This window comes from Haematobia irritans, chromosome 1 (genome assembly GCF_050003625.1).
Source record: "Haematobia irritans isolate KBUSLIRL chromosome 1, ASM5000362v1, whole genome shotgun sequence".
Taxonomy (NCBI): domain Eukaryota; kingdom Metazoa; phylum Arthropoda; class Insecta; order Diptera; family Muscidae; genus Haematobia; species Haematobia irritans.
In genome coordinates, this window is record NC_134397.1 from 7075404 (window position 1) to 7097693 (window position 22290).

The following is a 22290-nucleotide window of genomic DNA, read 5'->3' on the forward strand; positions in this document are numbered from 1 at the left end:
GAATACATAGTTACATTTCGTCTAAACTGAATCGGTTAATGTTGATTATAATATGACACGTTTTGCTCAGTTGCGACCCCAAAAAGCGGAAATTAGATTTTAGGCAAAACTACAAATATTTTCAGCATTTCCTTTCGTGCCACTCGCCAGTAAATGGGCTACACGCTTTACTATCTATAACCTAAGCCACTATTTGCATAGAAAATATAAAACGGACATAGAATTATGACAAAATTTTCTATAAAAAAAAACATTTTCTATGGATATCCGAAATTTTCAGAAAATTCTTCAGGAAAAAACCAAAATTTTTATAAAACTTTTCTATGGAAAAAAAGAATGCATTTAGACACACATCTGTTTGTACGTTCTTCATACACACAGAAACAATTTTTTAATTTTACCTTTAAAAACGTGTTAATCATAATTTAAAATTCCAAATTCAGACACAACTTTATGTATAAATTATGGACTGTTTCAAGCAAAAAGTGTCTTTAAAATAATGTCTTGATATACACCTCTTATAATTGGGCAAAATTTCCCATTAATGTAAAATTTCCAGAAAAAGAAAAAAAGAAATTTTGGCCAATATTTATATAAAAATGTTACACAGAGTGAAGTTTTTTATGGGAGTGAATGTTTTTCTTCTTTGTGAATTTTCGAAGAAACTTTCGATAAATTTAAAACTTTTTTTCAATTTTCATAGAAATTCATAAAACTCTAGAGAAATATTCATACATTGAAAATCCTATGGGTAACATCTCAACATTTATCAACCTTTACTTCACGAAGGAAATAAGGCGTAAAAAGAAAATGTTTTGTCATGATGAAATAATTCAATGCAACATTTTTCAAAGGCTACCATAAAGAGACGCAAGTCATTGCCTATTAGTTTGGTCATGCATATCACGGATAAGTGTTCAGTATAAGATACAAATTGTTGCTTTAGTGAAATTTATTACATGGAGGATATATATGAGCGACTTATCTACGAAAAGCAGGGATTAGAAAAATGCCTACAACTCAACAAGTAAGATAAACTAATAAACCATATCCAATACAAAAAAGGAAACTATTAGTCTTTTGGGAAAAGGCAAATTTATGACAATCAACATTTCATTTGAAGTAAACGCCTAAATAATATGCTTCAACGTCAGAAGGAAAGATTGATTAGAAATTCGTTTTTGAAAAGAAATCATCTATGACCAAATATGGTATTAAGTTACTTCATGACTTAGACCCTAGTTTAATTTAATTTAAATAAACTTTTAAACAATAAAATATGTAATGTACCCCAAAGAAAAATGTTTGTGCTCATAAATGAAATTTTATGTCAACGAACTTTTATTTTGTTTGGTCTTTAAGAGCTAACAAGTTTTACATGTATCTATAATTCACATTTAAACGTATAAAGTATAAGTATCTAAAATATTAATTTTACATGTATGACCAAAAAATTAATGTTTTTCCTTATTTTTTGTTCCAGGTACGTATTGGCATTTGAAGACATCGACTGTGAGTCATACCAAAAAAAAATATGTGTGTGTGTATTTGTAATCCATACTTGTATATGTATCATTTTAAAAACTTTGGAACATTATATCACTGTCTGTGGAAGTGATGGTTAAGTACTTTAGCTTTCCCACAAATTATTAAGGTTTCCTTATAAAAAAACTTTTTGCTAACAATGACAAAATCATTTAATTTTCCTAACTTCAATGTCAAACCAAACTTTTCATGTATGGGACTTTCCATAACGTTTTTTAAACTATTGGAAAACAATTCAAAAATCGAAAAAATGGCTCTACTATGGCCATGATTGATGTGATGATGAAGTCCCTTATAAAGTAGCAATCTAGTTATTTGTGCAATTCTTCAGAAGTAAATCTGATTGTCCTAGAGCAGGAGATCAATAGGTTAAGTTGACAAAGAAGCACCTAACATGCTTGGAGGTATTTTCAAATCTCCATCGCAAACCAGCTGAGCAGTCATAAGCTCTGGTTATTATGGAGCAGTCGATCCCAAATTTGATCTAGTCGACTGCTATTGTGGTTATAAAACGACCGTAATGTGGTTACAAAACAGAAGGTCTTCTTAGAAATAGGTTAGATATAGTGGCAGGCATTGTGATATTTCTTTCTTATGGATGAGTGCTGACCGATTCTATTTAAGCTCAATGGCAAAGGACCTCCTTTTTATAGCCGAATCAATACGGCGTTTCATATTATGGTGAAACCAGTTAGAGAAGCTTCGAAACACTCAGAAATACTAACCATTGCACCACGATTACTCCCATCTTCTTAGGGATATTTTGTACATAGCAGATATCAAATTTGAGTTTCTTTGGTAATTATTGCCAATCAAGAGAAAGGATCCTGTTAAACTGATTTGCTAAAATTATATTGTGTGATGGGAGAAATCTTAATCTTCATATGTTCTGGTATAGCATAGATTCGCTCATATACGATCTTATCTTATTTAATTGGAAAAATGAAGCAGAGATTTTCTTTAGGAACTATAAAAAGCAACAATATTTTTAGCTGATTAGATATATTTGAAATTGCGTACTCTGAATTCTCCCTATCCATGTTTGGATAGCAGTCATCCAGACTACTACTCAACCAACACTCAGATACAGCATGAATGTCTCCCGTGTTGTATGTGTCTTTGTCCTTTTATATCTCTGTCTCCTCGCCACTGCCTTGTATACCATTTCGTTCAGTCAGTTTTATTTCATTTTCATGGATAATTGCTGGTTTTACCTGTACATATAACTTGAAAGGATGATGCCTTTTATTTTCAGAACATCCAAACTGTGGGAGATGAACAAAATGTTGGAGACAGAGAGATTCAACTCGATGGGTGTGAAAATAATAGTTCAGTTTCGTTTATTTCTTCATCATCACTAGAGAAGGTAAAAGAAGACCCTTAGTGTTTATTTGTGTATTTATTTTTGTTTTGGGCTTTGTTATCAGCAGGGTACGGAAATTATGTTTTCCGTCTGTGATTGTGTTCCTGAGAAGATTTAATGTTTTCGAAAAGCTTTAATAAAAATTTGTATTGGAAGTTCAAACATTTTAAAATGATGAGAAGGGTATTTTATTTCCTTTTCAAACCATAAAACAAGAAAAGCGGATTAAAAACAAAAATAAACTTTTTGAAATGGTTTCAGGTATTATGTTTTGCAGAAAAAATCAATTTAATATCACCGCTATGACCTATCGATATTCGTCCGTCTATCTGTCATTTGGAATCATGCTATAACCTTTAGTAACGGAGATATAAGATTGAAACTTGCACTGAAAAAAACATTCCTAGTCCTTAACATACGTATACGATTTTTTTACATTTATCAACTTTTTTACGAAAGATTTTTGTTCCTAAAGTTAGTTGATTGGATTTGGTAATTCATATGCTTATACAAAAGAAAATTCTGTTGAAATGATAAAATTGTCTTAAAGATCCGGAAAAACACTGAAATCTTTCTTAAATTCCATGAGTTTTTGTAACTATTAAGCTAAAACTCATTCAAAAATAATAGACGCCTTTCAAAGCTATTTTTAAATTAAGAAACAGAAAAAGGAATAAATTCAAGTTTGTTTCCTATTATCAAGTAAGGAAAATCCAAGATTAAAAGGTAATTGGGTCTTAAATGCAACCTTAGTTCAACCCTTGCTCGCAATCAATACCAAAATCATTAGAGTAAAGACGAAATGTTTGGAGTTGGGAAACCTTATTTTCAAGCCGACACAGATTTGTTTTTGTTTTGTTTCAAGTTGAGCTATAAAAACGGTAAATTTTAGTCAAGAAGTGTATTTAATTCATTGGGATGACCCCAATATTTATAAATAAAATTTGATTATTGTTAGCCCAACAACAAATTATAAGCGATAATAAAGTCCCTGCAAAGAATTTGTGTTGTTTCCTTCTTAGAATTTATGACTTATTCACTTAAAATTGAATTATGATTAAATTTTCTTTTTTTAATTTAATTGTTGTACTTGGAAATAATACAAGTGTTTTTAATCCATAATTTCTGAATCATTCAAAACAGAATGAAAAAATATGCATTACTTAATTAGATGTTGAAAAATAATTTTTTTTTGTTTTCCTCTCTAGTGAGCTGTTATTAATTGCATCAATTCTAAGAATAATGAAAGGCAAAGTGTTTTTCATAATATGAAAGTATAGGTAATCATATATAATCAATTAATTAAATTAACTTAGGTTAGATTGCTGTTTCTTAGTTATAGGAAAGTAATATCTGACCATAATTTAAGAATTATTTACGAGATAAAGCCGAGGCATATTTAAGATATTTCTAGGAAGCTACGTAGGTGTCCAAATAACAATATTTAAAATTTTCCCAAAACGAGTTTCGGCCTTTTATTTTGCTCAAACCCGAAATATGAAAATTAAACCCGAAAATATGAAAGTTAGTGAAAATGAGGTTTAACCCTCTAATGTCCCATTTTTTTGGCAGCTAATTAAATATTCAATGTTAACGTCACAAAAGCAAGAAAACTAAACAAGAAAAATCTATACGGTAAAATTCAGTATAAGCTGCCAAGCCTCTTAGACAGTTGTAACTAAATTTTCTTGTCATTTTACCAATTTTTGTTGTCTTAAGATGTGTTTTACTAAATGTTTCCTGATTTTATGAAGCACGCCTAAAGGCGGGATTGGGCATTAGAGGGTTAACCACTTACCCACGTATTCATAAAAGTTAACCTACTATTACCATACAAATTCCTTAAATAAACTGTCAGTAAATTATTATGAAAATGGGCATAGTTTTATTGTAAATAAAATGAAACCTTGAAAATAAAGGAGTAATTCATGCAGCAATTTAAATGTGATTGTCCTTTTATGTTACTTTTTTTGTAATAATGACGTAAAAAAGAAATTCCCAAAAAAAAATTGTTTATTTATTATAAAACTTGGCCCTGAAAATACTCGTTTACGGATGGTGGATGTTGGACTAAAAATCATCACACTCAACTTCTATGGGTCTCCTATTCAGTTTTATTTTATTTTAACAACCAACTATGTTCATACACGGACGAAAAAGACTGTTTTCATATGTTTGGATGTAAAAATTATGTGTTTGGAGCACAAATTTTTTAACACAATATTTTCAAGTGCAAGCATACAATGTTAATTAACTAGCATAACATGTTTGGGACATATATGATAATATGTTAGAACATATTATGGGAGCCACCGTGGTGCGATGGTTAGCATGCCCGCCTTGCATACACAGGGTCGCGGGTTCAAACCCAGTTTCGACCAAACACCAAAAAGTTTTTCAGCGGCGGATTAACCCACCTCAGTAATGCTGGTGACATTTCTGAGGGTTTCAAAGCTTCTCGAAGTGGTTTCACTGCAATGTGCAACGCTGTTCGGACTCGGCTATAAAAAGGAGGTCCCTTGTCATTGAGCTTAACATAGAATCGGGCAGCACTCAGTGATAAGAGAGAAGTTCGCCACTGTGGTATCACAATGGACTGAATAGTCTAAGTGAGCCTGAAATATCGGGCTGCCACTATACCTAACCTAACCTAACCTAACCTAACCTAGAACATATTATGTTTGGGACATAAAATGTTTGTAAATATAATATGCTTGAATGCAAACATATACCAACTTAGAAACAGGCTATAAAAATATATGTGTTTACAAAGAGGACCTAGAGAGTAAGCTGCAATTAAAAGAATGGAAGTAAACAATTGGCGCCTTAAAGATATATATACACAAAGAAAATTTCGTTAAAAAAAATTTCTACCAGTGTATGCCTAAGGTGAAACATAATATGTTTGAACAATACAAACAATAATTTGTTTGGACCAATCCTGAAAATATATATGCTTGAAGCAAAATGTGTTTGGGGTATATGTTACAGAAGCAATTTTTTTAGGGTGTACTTTATTACAATATATAATAAATAAATTTTATTTAAATCCCAAATTACACAAAAAATAAAAAAATTAAAATTAAATTCAAATAAAATTTCGGAATTTCTAATATCAGCAAAAGTATTTAATTCCGCAAAATGTTTCTTCTATGATAACTAGGTGGCTACCACTTTATGTACAATAAATATCCTCCATATATTTCGTTGTTAAGAACATCTTTGAGAAATTTTATTAAAATGCCTTTCCGCCAAGAAGACATTTATTAGGTTTACGATGAAGACATTAACTGTTGCTGTTAGGGAGAAGATTGTCAAAGGGCCAGAAGTTTGTGGATAATATACAAAGACTTGTTTAAAACTTTTATGGTTCTTAGAATCATAGGAGGACGGGGGAATGTAGCCTAAGTATTGTCTAAGATATGGGGTGGTAAATGGTGTGATGATTCAATTATAGCTAAATTCTTGCCACAAATGCAAACTCCCAATTTTTATATTGAGCATATTGAATTTAATACTTCTTATATCTTTTAACGAAAACAAAATCATTGGAAAATTAATTCTTGCAAAAGCTCCCTTGGGCATATCTTAAAGGCAACAAAATTTTTTTCCTTATTTCATTTTCAGATACCAAAGATTGGTATTTTATTGATTGCGTGTCAATAATGGCACAGACATGTCGGCATTTGAAAGCAATAACATAAATATTACACTTTTCAAGGGTAACAATCAAATTATATGGCATGAAAACCAACGTTTAAGACCTTGATTTCAACTGAAATCACCATAAATAGAAAATGGAAGCAATAAGTAAAACAGGCACAATGAAATGGTCAAAAATCCTTTATGTATTTTGTGACAGGTATGACAAAATATTTAAAAGTTGGAAACTCTAATTGAAAATAAGAAACCGAAGAACCTAAATTTTACTATCCTTTGTCAAAGCTCAGTTTAGAAAATTTGCTTAGTAAAATTTAACTGATTTAGTAAATAAACCTTGTTATAAACGCTCATAACAAATTTATAACAGTATTAAACTGTTATACAGTGTTGCAAAATGATGCTTATATTACTAATTTAGGACAATCAAGATATTTGTTTTAGGTGTTTTTAATTAAAATTATTATAATTAATTTATAAATTGCAAGTTAACAGAAAATTTCAAATTCTATAAATCAAATTTTCAGATTTGTTTATATGATTGATATATAAGATTGTAAACCTATATGAATCACTTGGATTTGTTTAGAAACATATTTCTATTGCTACTGTTATAAAAATATGAAACTGTTATACAAATACAAATTAATAAACATTTAAAAATTTTCATATTTCTTTAGATCATTTGAACTATTCTACGAATACAAAATAATACAAACTGCAAATTTACCATTTCTTATTCTATAATATTTCATTTCCATTTTACTACATTTATATTTCATTTCAAATGTTACACCCAGAGAAGGAATATGATCACTTCAACGCTGTTTTAATAGCAAAATGTTATTTTTGGACAGGGAACATGTGACATGTTTGCGGCAACCATGTTATTTTCTCTAAACTTATGTACCTTATTTCGGGAACCGTGTATATGTTTGTCGAGAAAACAACATTTTTGCGACAAAAGTCTTCCAAGTTCACCATCCAACAATATTTTGCTCTTGATCAAATTTCTTTTCTGTGTAGCTTTCATTTAGTTTTAACAAAGCCTATTTTTTATTATTATTTATTTTATAAAATGCGGTAATGTTTGAATAAAATTAATTGCTATATATTACATAAAAAAACAGGAATTCCAATCTAATTATTGCATATTTAGTTTCTTGAAGATTAAAGTATAAAGTGGTTTGTCTTTCCACGTTATTTTACTGTACTGCATTTACCCCAGGCAGCTTTCCAATTTGTATTCCCAATTTGTTTAACCCATTTATCACATCGACTTTCTCCTTTGCATTTTGACCTAATTCAAGTAGACATGTTTGCAGTCATCATACTCTACTATGCGATGTAAGTGAATCCTTTTTTCTTATTCCTGCTGAGTTCTTTGGCATACTTTGCTTTTTTCTTCAAGTAGGGTCCGATGAAACGGTACCCACACATATAACATTGCCTTGAGTTGGACGTGCCATTATGCATACAATATGATTAGTTCTTAAGTTGTAAAAAATTATTGCCCTTTAAAGGACATCTTTGGCAAAAGGGGTGGCGACCTTTAACATTTCTAATGTTCTTCTTTCTTCCGAACCAAAAATAATAATTCTCTGTTCATTTTTTTTTAATTTGCAATGACTTTTGTTCTAGTTTGTTTTAGTTCAATGTCCCAGTGTCCTTTACCTCCTTTTGAATTTTGAAAGGATGTGTTTTTGTTTTTGCTTTGTTCCTACCTTTCAGCATTTGCACAAAAGTTTATTGCAACAAGTTGGTGCTGAATTATATTCCTTTTTTATGTTTGTAAAAAGCTTGAAAATACAAACTTTTAATGGATTTTTAATGAATTTGGCCTCCGGTTCTGACAATGTATGAAACGAGACTGAAACGTAAAAAAAAAACATTGAAAGTCATTATGATGCAGCTACAGAAGACAAATATTAGTAAAAAGACTAATAGGATCCACACATTACATGCAAAATATACATTTTTAGAGATTTGAAATAGAGGTGTGCATGTGAGTAATATTTTACACACGCACACTCACGACGGAAAAATCTTACTCACGCACACTCACGCACGATATTGTTTTGTGGGACACACAAAACAACGAAAAGAAAATTTGTACTCACGCACATTCACGCACGAAAATGTCGTGACTCACGAAAAATGCCGTGACTCACGAAAAATATCGTGATTCACGAAAAATGTCGTGACTCACGAATAATTTTATGAGTATATTAACTTAGGGACGTGTCTGAAAACATGAGCATGATTAAAATCGAGAGCATTATTAAACTCTTAACATCACAAGTGCCACTAAAGTTGTAAATGAATTCAATTCGTAAGCGTTTTATGTCCATGGGCGGGATTATTTTCGTGAACGTATTTTTTCGAAATTCGTTACTCACGCACACTCACGAAGAAATTATTTTCGTGACTCACGCTCACGCACGACATTTAGTTTGTTAATCACGCCCACGCACACTCACGCCGTTGCCATTAGCGTGACACACGATTCACGCTTGAGTCACGAAAATGTTCGTGAGTCACGACAATTTCGTGTCACGTCCACACCTTTCATTTCAAATCACTTTTTATAAGGCAGTTGATGATGAAAGTTCACCCAGAAAAAAGTGACCGCTTCTTTAAGTTAAAATGAACTCATTGTGAAGAAAGTTGAACTTCGTATAGCGCCAAAGACATTTTTATTTGTTTGAACGATGTGATTTTCGTAGAAATTAGGAATAATGCATTCCATATATTAGTTAACATTTTCCTATATTTATATACCACTATACTACAGAATGAAAAAATTTAACTAATTTGAATTCATATATGGAATGATTTTATTGAAATTTTTTCATTCATTTCGACAAATCTTACACATTTGTGGTAAAAGTTTTACTTCATAATTAGAACTGCTTACCTTCGTTTTTAAATACAATTTTATTTATTTCTATAAGCAATTTTATCTTCAATAAAAGACATGTTTTATTAATATATTGAATATATTTATTAATAATCAACAGCATCGAATCTCTTTGAAATATTAGTTTATTATTCCACTATTTCCAATTTCCGTGTGATATTATCAACTGTAAAACGCACTTTTTCTTCTTCTTGTACTTTTCAATTTTAATAAGTTGCTGCCTAACGATTTTGTCCTCCTTTTACAATTTCAATACCTACAAATATAAAAAATCATAAAACATTTTTGTTGCAAAAGGTTAGCGTCACTGAATATTACCTGATAATTGAAGATTCCAAAATGAAGACAAATGAAAGGGTTGTTATTCTGCTGGTGTTTTCTTTCTTTATAAACTATCACGAACATTGATAGATTTATTTAAAAAAACGAAAATTTTTCTCACTAATTTAAAATAACAAATATTTTATTTGTTATTTATTATATTATTTTACCATATTATTTTTTAACAATCTCTCCGTATACCAAAACAACGCGATTCCAACTAAAAAAACAACCGACGCGCAAATATATCGATTACACCCACGCGCAAACACATCGATTACGATGACAGATATCGATTACAGGTAGACAATAGAAATTTAGGAAAATTTCCTATATTCTAACAAGTGTGTTTCCTTAAGCTTTGAAAGGATTGCATACTTCTTAGTACGAATGTTGTGTTGTTCGTATGTATGAAAAACTTTCTATTATAAAGGAAGTCGCAATTATCATTTTATACGAAATTTTACTAATTTTGAGGAAACTTGGTTTTAGTTCGGTTTTTGTTTATTTTTACGAATGCTTTGTTATCGGTGAATAAAATTTTCTTTCTCAGTAGTAAATTCTTATACCCAGCGAAGAAAATAGTATGAGTAAAATTCCATGCCTTATTCTAGTTAATGAACTATTCCTAACTGCTTACAGTTTAGGATTTTTTACTGAAATGAGTAAATTTTATTATTTTTCACAAAAAATTACCTTAATGGAAATAAAATGGATAAACTATATTTATGAAAAATTTTTCCTTTAGTTTCGAAGGCACTTTTTTCTGGGTGTTGAAATCTACTTAAAGTGGATTTCGGAAGTTTAATGTGAATGTCGTATTAAGAGCAAAATTCTTTAAAGTAATTAAATTTTTAGCTAAACGAAGACAGACAAATTTTCCTTAAAATAAAAGATTTTTTTTTTGATTTAAAGAAGAAACCGTTAAATTAATTGACATATTGAATCTGTGAGTAAAATACCTCAAATATTGGGCTTATTTTGACGATGTTGCGTCGTTGTTTTAATTTTTTTTTTTTTTGAAATGAAGAAAACATTTTTACTTTTGGATTTTTTTACAATTTGGATTTTAAAACGGTCATTTATTTGTAGACAGAGAACATATAACCGAAATTTTTTCAATTAAAATTTTAATTGAATTTGAACTCAACCATTTTCTTAATTTTAAGATGATTGAAATTGCCAACAATAAATGGTTGTGTGCAAATGTGTTTGGTTGCTTGTAAATAAAACAAAGATTATGTAATTTTACACTGAAAACGAACTTTCTTTTCTGAGGAACGAATTTCTAGAAAAACGAAGTTCTATAAAATCACTTTTAAAAGCTATTAAAGAAGTTTAGAGCCAATCGTAGCCTCGCTTGTCATTTGTTTGGGGAATTTCATTCGTTCAGGAGAAAATATATTTTCTTTGGGTTTAGTTGACTTGTTAATACTTTGTTGCAGCTACCCTATATATTTAATATTAACCAATAGAATATTTTAAATCATCAACTTCTTAATACTCCTTCTTACACCGAAAGAAGACTTTTCTGAGGAACGAAATTTTAGACAAACAATGTTTTCTGTTGAAATTTTTTCTTTAAAAGCAAACAAAAAACATTAGTGACAATCGTTGTACCGTTCGTCTTCAATTCGGGTTTATTTGCTCTTAAAGAAAATACTTTACATTAAAGGGAAATTTCGTTTGTCTAAAATTTCGTTCCTGAGGAAAGTATTTTTTCTTTGCGTGTAGTCAAAAAGCAACACATTTCCGTCATTACTAATTTTATTGGCATCACATCATTTGTCAGCAACGTGACAATGCTTATGTGAAACCCTTTATAATGCCTATCAACAAAAATTCTCCAATCATTTATACTTTTTTTAATAATTGTTTTATTGACACAAAAGAATTTAAAAATATCTTGTTTGTTGGAGGTGGTGCTGCAATTTTATCAACACTCGACTTAGATTTTTCATAGAAACTGTTTTCATTTTCTTGTGTTCTTTAAAATCTTATGACCCGTGCCAAGTCATCTGTAAAATTGTGCGAAACAAACTGTCAAGATATTTTAATGAACCAAAATGTAAAGAAAAGGAAAATTGGCATTTGTCATGCAAATGGAATATTTAAATGTAAGATACACGCAAAGAAAAAAACGTTTGGAAAACGTGTACCGAAAACGTTTTTCTTTTGTTAGAGTTTTTTGAATTGCTTCGAAAATTTTAAACTTTTATCACCAAAAAACTTCGTTTGTTACAAAATTTTTATTATTTCAATAAAAAAGTTATTTTTGAAACAACAACACAGTCCATTCGTTTATAGCAAACACTGTTCTTTTCTTACTTTAGGTCTTTAATAAGACACATTTTACAGTTCAAAATTTAATATCTTCCGAACATATCTGGAATATATGTAAAAAAAAAACTTTGGTCGAAGCAGGGATCGAACCCACGACCCTTGGCATGCAAGTCGGACGTAGCAACCACTGCTCCACGGTGCCAAACTAAATGTTTGTTTCTGTTAAATAAACTTTGTTTATTCGGTTCGTGGGCGCCGCAAGATATGCTATATAAATATAACTTATATGGATATTTATCTATTGATGACCATAACAGGTACATAGCTCAGTGGTTAGTGTGTTGGCTTACAAAGTGCATGGTCCGCGGTTCGATTCTCCGTCCAGGCGAAAGGTAAAAAAATTTTAAAATTTATAAAATCGTATAATTTCTTCTACATTGTTGGTATTACAGGAAAAGGTGTTAGGAACTAAAAAACCTCGTGGATGTGAGAAAGATGTGAGGGAAAATGCAATTAGCAAGAAAACAATGTTTTTTTAGTTTGTCTTTATGAAATTGTTTTTACATCCTGGAAAAGAATAAACGTTTATCACAAAAAGTATATACTTTTCTTCCAAATACACTTCCTTACAACGAAAAGCAAATGAGAAACGAACTTTGTTTGTCTAAAATTTCGTTTGGGAGGAAAGAATTATTTTTTTGCGTGTATACATATATACAGTGTTGACAAAATATTTTAAACTCTTAAATTTCATATTATTTTCATTTTTTTGCTACCATCAAAGAATAATACTTTCCTCCGGGAGGTCCCTTGTCATTGAAATAAACATTAAATCGTCAAAGAACCGTTTAATTGGAGAAAGGATGTATTTAAGACGCAATTTTAATTTGAGGTTTGAGAACTTAATACTAAAAAAAACTGTTTCGTTTTTTATGATATTTTCATTACGCCACCAAGGTGGCAACGGGTGTCATAAATTGATAAGTATAGAGTAGTAAATAGTCTAAAATTTCGTTTTCGGTGTGCAAAGAAATGCGTGTTATATACACTCAAAAAAATGTTTACTGAATTCCAAAGATTTTGTCTTTTCATTAAGGATTTTGCTATTGATTCCGAGCCAAAGAGGCAGCTTCTTTAAAATAAAAATATTGTTTATATCATAGGCTCTAAAAAAATTAAAATTATGATACAGATTTCATTTATTGAAATTTCATTTTTGTTTTGCGATATATTAACATAGCTATCCATGTACAAATAAATGCCAGTGTAAAAATCCATTTTTAATTCAAGGATTCAATGTTTCAATTAATATAAAGATTATTTCTTTAAAGCAAAAAAGTTTTTCTTTATTTTAATTACCTTACTTCAAAGACATACGACTTTTACAAAGGGATGTGAATTTAAAAGGAAGACATTTTTGAAGCAAATAATTTCATCTTTATTTTGATTAAGATTTCTTTGTTTTGAAGAACTTTGTCCTCGGTATTGTGTAAAATTTATGTTGCATAATTTTTCATATTACGTTAATACTTTTTTCTGTGTACTAAATAAAACTTGTATTCGTATTTTAAAGACAAGAAATATGTCCTCTGTATGCTCGAATTCGGAATTTAAATTCAAAACAGAAAGAAAAGTTCTCGTTTGTGAGGAACTAAATTTTAGACAAACATAGTTTACCTTCGTTTGTTTTGTTTGTTTAAAATTTAGTTCCACCGGAAAGTATTTTTTCTTTGTGTTTGTGTGTCTGGAAAGAATCTAAAAATATGGCCCTATTTCAATCATTGAAATGGCGGTGGCAACTTTTCATTTCGTTTGTATAAATCAAGAATTAGTCTTTCAAAGCTTAGTTAAATTAATTATTTATTTATTTAGAGCTTAGTTACTAATAAAAAAAGGTCTCTTTCTAAATGTATCCACTTTCAAATTGTGTCATCATATGCCCCGCTGAGTAACCTTATACTCAGTGCACAATCATCCCCATTACCCGCCATTAACATTGAAGTCAAATTAAGCTGACCGAGAAATGTAACCTCAACATCATCATTAAAGGCAACAGTGGTATGCACTCTACAAATACCCTAAACTGTTAATATACTTCGACTAACTTCCTTTCGAATATTTCTCCATGCTAACAATTCAAGATTTCTTTCAATGTGCGTTGACAGGATATGGGCGATTTGTCTTCATTTAAAAATGATGGTGATATTGCGCTCCTCAACAGTTAAAGAAGATATGTACAAATGTAAATAAATGACTTTCCGCTAAACATACACAGAAAAAATATATGTATGTAAATCTGTAATTTGTATTGTATCAAACACAGTGCATTTGCATATGGCTAGAACAAATTTGATAAACGTGGTGGTTGAGTAGTTACACACTCAAAAAATAAAAATTATTAACCCTATATGGCACTAAAGCCAATTTAATTCTATTTTAGTTCATGGAAATATCATGTTTTAAGAATGTTTCCTTGATATTAATCTTTCTTGTGTATGTTAGTTAAATACACTTAAAAAATGATACACAAAAATGTACTAAATTAGTGTCTTACACAAAATAGTTCAGAATTTCTTAAAATTTTTAAATTTTACCAATAATGCGACCATCTTGAACTTTCTATGGTACTAAAGACATTATTACAATTTTTAACTCCAATTATTTCCTTAAAACTACGATATTTCCAAAATTTTCCTTAACAATAAAAGTTTTCAATATACTAATAGGTTACTTTAGTCAAAATCTTTATTTATTAGTTTTTATTTGATTTTTGGTCGTCTTTTTGTTAGGATAATAAATTCATGTTTTTTCAAGCTCGAGGTATTTTTTAAATATTTTATTTATTTTTCCCAATATTTCGCGATTAGATAAGATACACTGAAAAAAAGCATAATCGGTTCCAAAGATTTTGTCTTTACTTTAAAAAATTTGGTATTGATTCCGAGCCAAAGAAGCAGAGAATACAAGTAAGGATACTTTTAAGATACAATTCTCTTTTAAATTTAGGTACTTGCTTCTAGGAAGCAACTTTTAATTTTTCGCTTTCTCAGCTTTTTTTCTTCATATGCTATCAAAGTCCTTTAAAAGCGAGTTAACGGCAACTTTATTTTCCAAATTAGGACTCGACTTCCAGTAGAAATTATGCTATGTTTGAAGTAAAAAACTTCTTTAAAATTGAAAAATTGAAAAACATGCCCTATATTTGAACGATTTTTTGCTTTGTAGTCAAGATGCAAAAAAACAACAAATTTAAAGACAATTTCATTAAATTTAAAGAATTTTTCTGGATTATTAAAGTCAAGTTGACCTTAGCCTATAAATTTTTTCTTTCATGTTAAGATACCCATTTTTAAGTCAAATCACATAATTATGAGCACAATACGACTTCATTGAAAAGTTTATCGACTTTTGGACAAGGAAAATAACTTTATTTTAGAGAAATGCGTCTTCTATGCTAAGCAAAATTTGTATTCGTATTTTAAAGACATGAAATCTTTGACCTCACGACAATATTTTTTTCAGTGTAGATTTATAGAAATTATATTTCATCAATATCACAGTATTAAACATTTTTTTAATTTAAATAAGTCTAAATATTAATTACTTTTAGTTAATAATTTAAAATAGTATTATAAAATAATATAATTATACAAAAATCGGACAGACATATCTTAATCTCATTTTACAAGTACCAGGCGAACAAAAAATTAAAACAGCAACACAACCAATAACTTAACATACATGTATAGTAGTATAATGTAAACCTTTTGTTGTAATTGTTCTCTCTTTCTAATATTCTTAAGTCGTCAAATTTTGGGTTATGATTGTTTCTCGGACAGAGGTCCGCTAGCGCAGTTTTTGTGGTGTTCGAATTGATGCGTAATTTAATATCCGATTTATGTCCTAAATTCTTGTTTTTAATTTGTTTTTGGATGTTCCTACATAGACCTTTTCACATTTTTCCTTATTATTTCCTCCGCACGGTATTTCGTAAATCGTATTGTGTTTTTCCATAGTGGGGATCTTGCTTTCATTTTGGAAAATAATTTTTTAACAGTATTGTTTGACTTATGTGCTAAAGTGCATTGTCCTTTTTCAAAGATTTCGGAGTTTGTAATTCTTTATATTTTACATGAGATCTCTTCCTGACATTTGTTTTTTTTACAACATAGAGAATTTGACCCTTTCAATCGATACTGGTGGAAAGAAATTTTAAATGCAATTTAAATTTCTACTAAAATGATTTTTTATTTTATAAATCTTTTATATACTTACAGTTGATATTAAAATTTAGGAGACATTTGGATATGGTTTAGAAATGATGTTCCCATAACCAATTGTGGTGGAAGAGATGAATGTTTCCATTTTTTATTTTAGTTTCATTTCCTGTAAAATTCTTCCCCTTTCTAAGTAGGTCTATAAAAACCAAAACGTAAATGGTATGTATATAAGCTAAGAAACCATAAGCGTAACAAACGTTCCACAGTTGTGCTAAGTTATTTGTGTTGCTAATTATTTATTTTATTTCTTATAATTTTACAAAAAATATAATAAACATTAAAGTACTGGCTACCAAAGCTATTGACTTAAGTGCAAATTATATCTTTCTATCAATATTGATGTTTTACTATGATGTATAAAATAATAGGTAGCATCTCTGAAACAGCTGACTATACAGATTTGCTAACCTGAATATACTTACAAATAACGATTTTTTTTAAGTTTTATCCTTATTTCATAACGTTTTTTTGTTCATATTGAATTACCTCATATCCACTGTACCTATGCCTTTACCAAAAATTATTCCCAAGTGACAACAAACTATACTCCAACCTAAAGAAGAAACACGAAAACTTTTTAATTAACACAAAATGGTCCCCCATTACGGAACTTCTCTGGTAACGCAAAAACTTTTAGCACATAAGGAAGTAGTTTGAAATTAACATTATGTTATGGGTGATAATGACCAAAGTGTCTTAAAATTAAAATAACAATTATATTGAAATTGAATTAATGTTTTATCTATGACACAAGTATTTATAATTATCCGTAATATAATGGGTTAAACTATAAACATTGGCGTAGGTTGGAGCGTCCGGGAGAGTGTTAAGTCCCCTCCACAAAATGTTTCTTTTCGTGAAGAAAACCAAGCATAAACATACTCAACGAGCAGATTTATTCAGAATAAGAAAAAAATCGTTCAACATGCGACAGCTTAAATGTATAAAAGATACAAAGTAAAATAGTTGTTGGTATAGCTAAAGTAAATACAAAAATACTTATTTATATTTAGTACGTTTGTTGTTTTTTTATCTTATTTTACAATTATTTTTACTCTAATTTGACATCTTGAACAGATCCAATATCAATGGCTGTACCACTCCATGTCAAGTTCTTAATTATGCGTGAATAAAAAATATGGTAAAACCATATCACTGTCATTTCCCACTGAAACTGAAACCTGTCATGCTGTACCTTGGTACTGGGAGTTCCAAGGACTACCAGTATATCATATAATGTATCCTACTTATATACCGGTATGAATGTGTACTTGTTGGCGATGTACATGCTCTTAGGAATTATTTAGAAATTCATAACCGCTGGTACACCACACGCAGCAGAACTTGATGAATGAAGTTTAATGCATTACAAATTTATTTCGTGGAGTTATGGGCTTCTAAACTTCTTGGAATACATTTGCGTATACACGTGTAAAGGCATATTTTACCACTCATTTAGTTTTGTTGTTGTTAAATTTTTATACCAAGGACAAATTACATTAAATACTCATTAAAAAAGAGGCAAATTCTTCTAAGCTCTGAAATATTAATGCACGGATATTGTATGGTACATTGTCTGATTTCCGCGTATTCATGAAGTTTTTCACGTACATTTCATACTTTTTTCATTTCATTCACAAGAGGGAATCAGGTAAATGAGTAATAGGTTAACTTATTTTCCCTGCATGCAAAATCGTTTTGTTTTTCCACTAGCACGGAAGGTACACTGATAAAATCTGTATCCTAAATCTAACTTTATAGAGAGTAGATTTGAAGCCAGATAGAAAAATGTCTTTATTGCAAAGAAGTCGCTTGTTTGGCCAAAAACTTTAAGAGAAGGGCAAAATCTTTGGATCCAAGCAAACCTTTTTTTGCGTGTAAGTAGTGTATACCATTTAATATAACCCACACATAACATGTACACTGAAAACATACTTAAAAGATGTTTACTTCTTTGCTTCTTCGGCTCGGTATCAATACCCGAATTATTAGTGTAAAGACAAAATATTTGAACCTGACATGTTCTTTTTTCAGTGTATACACTGAAAAAAATATTGTCGTGATGCCAAAGATTTCATGTCCTTAAAATACGAATGCAAATTTTGCTTAGCGTAGAAGACGCATTTCTCTAATATAAATTTTTTTCCGTTTCTAAAAGTCGACAAACTTTTCAATGAAGTCGTGTTGTCCTTATAATTAAGTTATTTTGATTAAAAATGGGTATCATAACATGAAAGAAAAAAAATTTGGGCTAAGGTCAACGTGACTTTAATAATTCAGAGAAATTCTTTAAAATTAATGCAATTGTCTTTAAATTTGTGCATCTTGACTACAAAGCAAAAAATCGTTCAAAAATAGGACATGTTTTTAAACACTTTCTTTTAAAGACGTTTTTTACTTGAAACATGGCATAATTTCTACTGGAAGTCGTGTATGAATTTGGAAAATAAAGTTGCCATTAACTTGGTTTTAAAGGACTTTGATAGCATATGAAGAAAAAAAGCTGAAAAAAGCGAAAATTTTAAGTCAAGTACACAAAACCCAAATTTAAAAGAGAATTGTATCTTAAAAGTATCCATACTTCAATTCTCCGCTTATTTGGCTCGGAATAAATACCAAAATTGTTAAAGTAAGGACAAAATCTTTGGAAACGGGCATGCTTTTTTTCAGTGTATAATTTATTACGATCGTGACTTTTAAAATACGTTTTCCAACTGATTTCCAACTCTACTTGATCAGTACTTGCATAATTCCTATAATTTGTACACACAAAAAAATATTTTTTCAATCAGGAAATTAATTGATCAAATTAATTTTTAATTGAAATGTATTCAATGACAGAAATGATAGTATCAATTAAAAAATTAATTGAAAGTCAATTAAAAAATGAATTAATACTATTACTCGTAATTTTTGTGATTGATTTCTGTTTCAATTGAAAGATTTGTTAAATCAATTACATTTTTAATTGAATATTTTTTAAACCCCAATTAAGATTTTAATTGGAAAAATTGTAATGAATTTTTTTTCTGTGTATGGCTCGGAAATAAATTTCCATATGGCAATAGCATGCTATACTTACATAATTTGTACCATGTGGTGTCATAAACCTTTATAATATTGCTGAAAATTTTTCAGATTATATCAACATAATTATTCCGCTTATTGTGTAGCTCATATTAATATTCCCAATTAGGCTTTGTTACTCCGACAATTCAATCAACTGGATTTAATTGTTAACAACTACCTCCTTTCACATGATTTATATTAAGGGTGTTCTTTTATAAACACCCACGCCATATACAAATTAGATTTTATTTTATATGAAGCTTGCAAACTTTTACTTAATACTTGAAAAGCTAAGGGAACCATGAAAAAAGTCTTTCCTCTTAGATTGAGCCAAAGTCTAAGCGCTTTACTTTATCCAGGAACTTTCGATTCCATGACATAGCGGTGGGTACGGTATAATATAGGGATTTTGGAATAATCAAATAGCTTCATTGACGTTGATTTGTGTTCTACCAATAAAATTTAATTTTGTGTTTTTTATGAAGAATCCATAACCAATGATACATTAACATGGTATTGCGAATAAGGAGTAATGCTAATTTATTAGTGGGGGAGTGTTGGTGTTGAACCTCTGATATCTCTATTATAATTAAAACGTACTATGTAGTACCATTCAATATTGAATAATGAAAAAAGTAATTTCAGCGATAGGTAAAGATATATTTTTGAAACTAATTGAATTTACTTAAATAGTACTATTTCTTAATAGTACACTCAAAAAAAGTGAACCCTCTATTTCACTAAAACCAATTTAACTTTATTTTAGTTCATGGAATTATTATGTTTGGAGAAAGTTTCCTTTACTCTAATAATTTTGTGGATGGGTTAATTAAATAAACTAAAAAACGTAAAAAAAAATTATACACAAATTAAGTCTAAAGATTTACTAAATTCGTACTTCTCACAAAATAATTCATTATTTCTTAAAATTTGTAAATTTTACCATAAATGTGCCCATCTTGAACATCGTATGGCACTAAAGACATTCTTGTAATTTTGAACTCCAATTTGTTCCTTCAAACTACAAAATTTTCTTTAACAAGTGAAAAAAAAAACAATTATGTCTTTCGTTTTGTTTTGTTATTGTTGGTTTTGTTTCTTTAATCATTGTTGTTGTTTTCATTGTCAGCTTAAAACCATGCATTGACTAAACTACAAGTGTAGATTAACCAACAGAGGAAAAGAATGTTTGTCAAATTTATTTGGGCAAAGCCCAATAGACTGCAACATGGTTGGATGGACGCACGTTTCGGAATTACCACATTTCTCATCAGCATCCTCTACTTGCAGCAAAACTATCAACCAATTATCAGAATAAATTCAGGCAGTTAACTAAACCCAAAAGTAAACCACACTTCCGAAAAAAAGTTTTACATGATAGCTTTTGCCGAAATAAATTCGTACAAACATATCTCTTTTCCTTTGCCACCGTCAGATCATCATTTCGAGTGCAGTTTTGCTGGAAGTAGAGGATGTTGATGAAGAATGTGGTCTATAGGGATTTGCCCAAATAAATTTGGCAAACATTCTTTTTCTCTGTTGATTAAACTACACTTGTAGTTTAGTCAATGCATGGTTTTAAGCTGAAATTAATTATGTCTAATAAATTTTCTTGAATTTGTTGAATAAGTTCTACTTATTTTTGTGATATCGGCGTAATGTCAGCGTTTGTAATACTATTTAGTTTAAAATTTCTAAAAATAATCTAAATTTTCTAAAATAATCAAAATTGGCTTTCTTCTTGGTGGGTTCACTGTTTTTTCAGTGTAGTATATAGTAACAAAGTACGTCCATGGAGGTTAGAATAAATATTGGGCTGTTGCGATTTCCGTAATTCACTTAGCATATCTTTTGTCATTGGTTTAGCAATAGAATAAAGCTATTCTCCTTGCGAAAGGTACAATTTAGTACCTTTTTCTACTATATCAATTTAAGACTTTCCATGCGACCAAGAGTTTTTCTCTATGTGCATATTCCATCTTCATTTTGGTGGTTCCTTTCACTAAATGGTACTTTTTAGTATAATATTGTGCCATTTTAGTAAATGTGATTAGATCTCATAATTATCTTTACTTTTAACCTACCTAATAACCTATAGTACGTTTAAGTACCCTGTAGACAAATCATGGGTCATTACAAAATTTTGTGATAGATACTTCTCTGGTAAGTTTATTCCTGGTAACCATATTTTTCCTAAAAAACTAACCATAATATCCATCTACCATTCTATACATCTGTTCCATATTGGTATAACAATATTATAATTATAATGATGGTTAAATGAGGGATAGTGGTAGCCCGTTATTTTTTTACTCATTTAGACCATTTCGGTATCACAGATGATCAACTTTTCTCTACAAACGACTGCTGCCCTATCCTATGTTCAGCTCAATGACAAGCAACCTTCTTTTTGTAGCCGAGTCCCAATGGTGAATGTGGTGAAACATCGAAGAGAACCTTTGAAGCACTCCGAAATGTCAAAAACTAATCCCAATACCCATCTACTATTCTCTCTATCTACTTTATATCGGTAATGATGGTTAAGTGAGGGATAGTGGCAGCCGTTTTTTTACAACTTTTCGATGAACTTTTCTAATATTCGGATCGTATTTAGTCCCCAAATTTCTGTTATTATTTATATTCCTAATTTATTATATAGATATTATAAATAAGTAAACAAAAATCTCTTATAAACGACTACTGCCCAATTCTATGTTCAGCTCAATGACAAGGGACCTACTTTTTGTAGCCGAATCCAAACGGCGTTTCCAATTACGGTGAAACATCGTAGAGAACCTTTGAAGCACTCAGAAATGTCACATGTATTACTATGCTTCGTCATATTATGA

General features: G+C 29.9%; 1 protein-coding gene across 2 annotated transcripts in view; it reads left to right on the top strand.

Annotated features, from left to right (window-relative positions):
* LOC142220128 (organic cation transporter protein) overlaps nucleotides 1-22290 on the top strand; it is a 53407-nt gene that overhangs the window by 18942 nt on the left and 12175 nt on the right. The window contains exon 2 of one of the 2 annotated variants that reach the window (XM_075289081.1): nucleotides 2801-2911. The exons of the other annotated variant lie outside the window; for it this stretch is intronic. Within the exon in view, the coding sequence (XP_075145196.1) occupies nucleotides 2801-2911 (111 nt within the window). The remainder of the gene's footprint in view (nucleotides 1-2800; nucleotides 2912-22290) is intronic. 2 annotated transcript variants of the gene reach the window in all.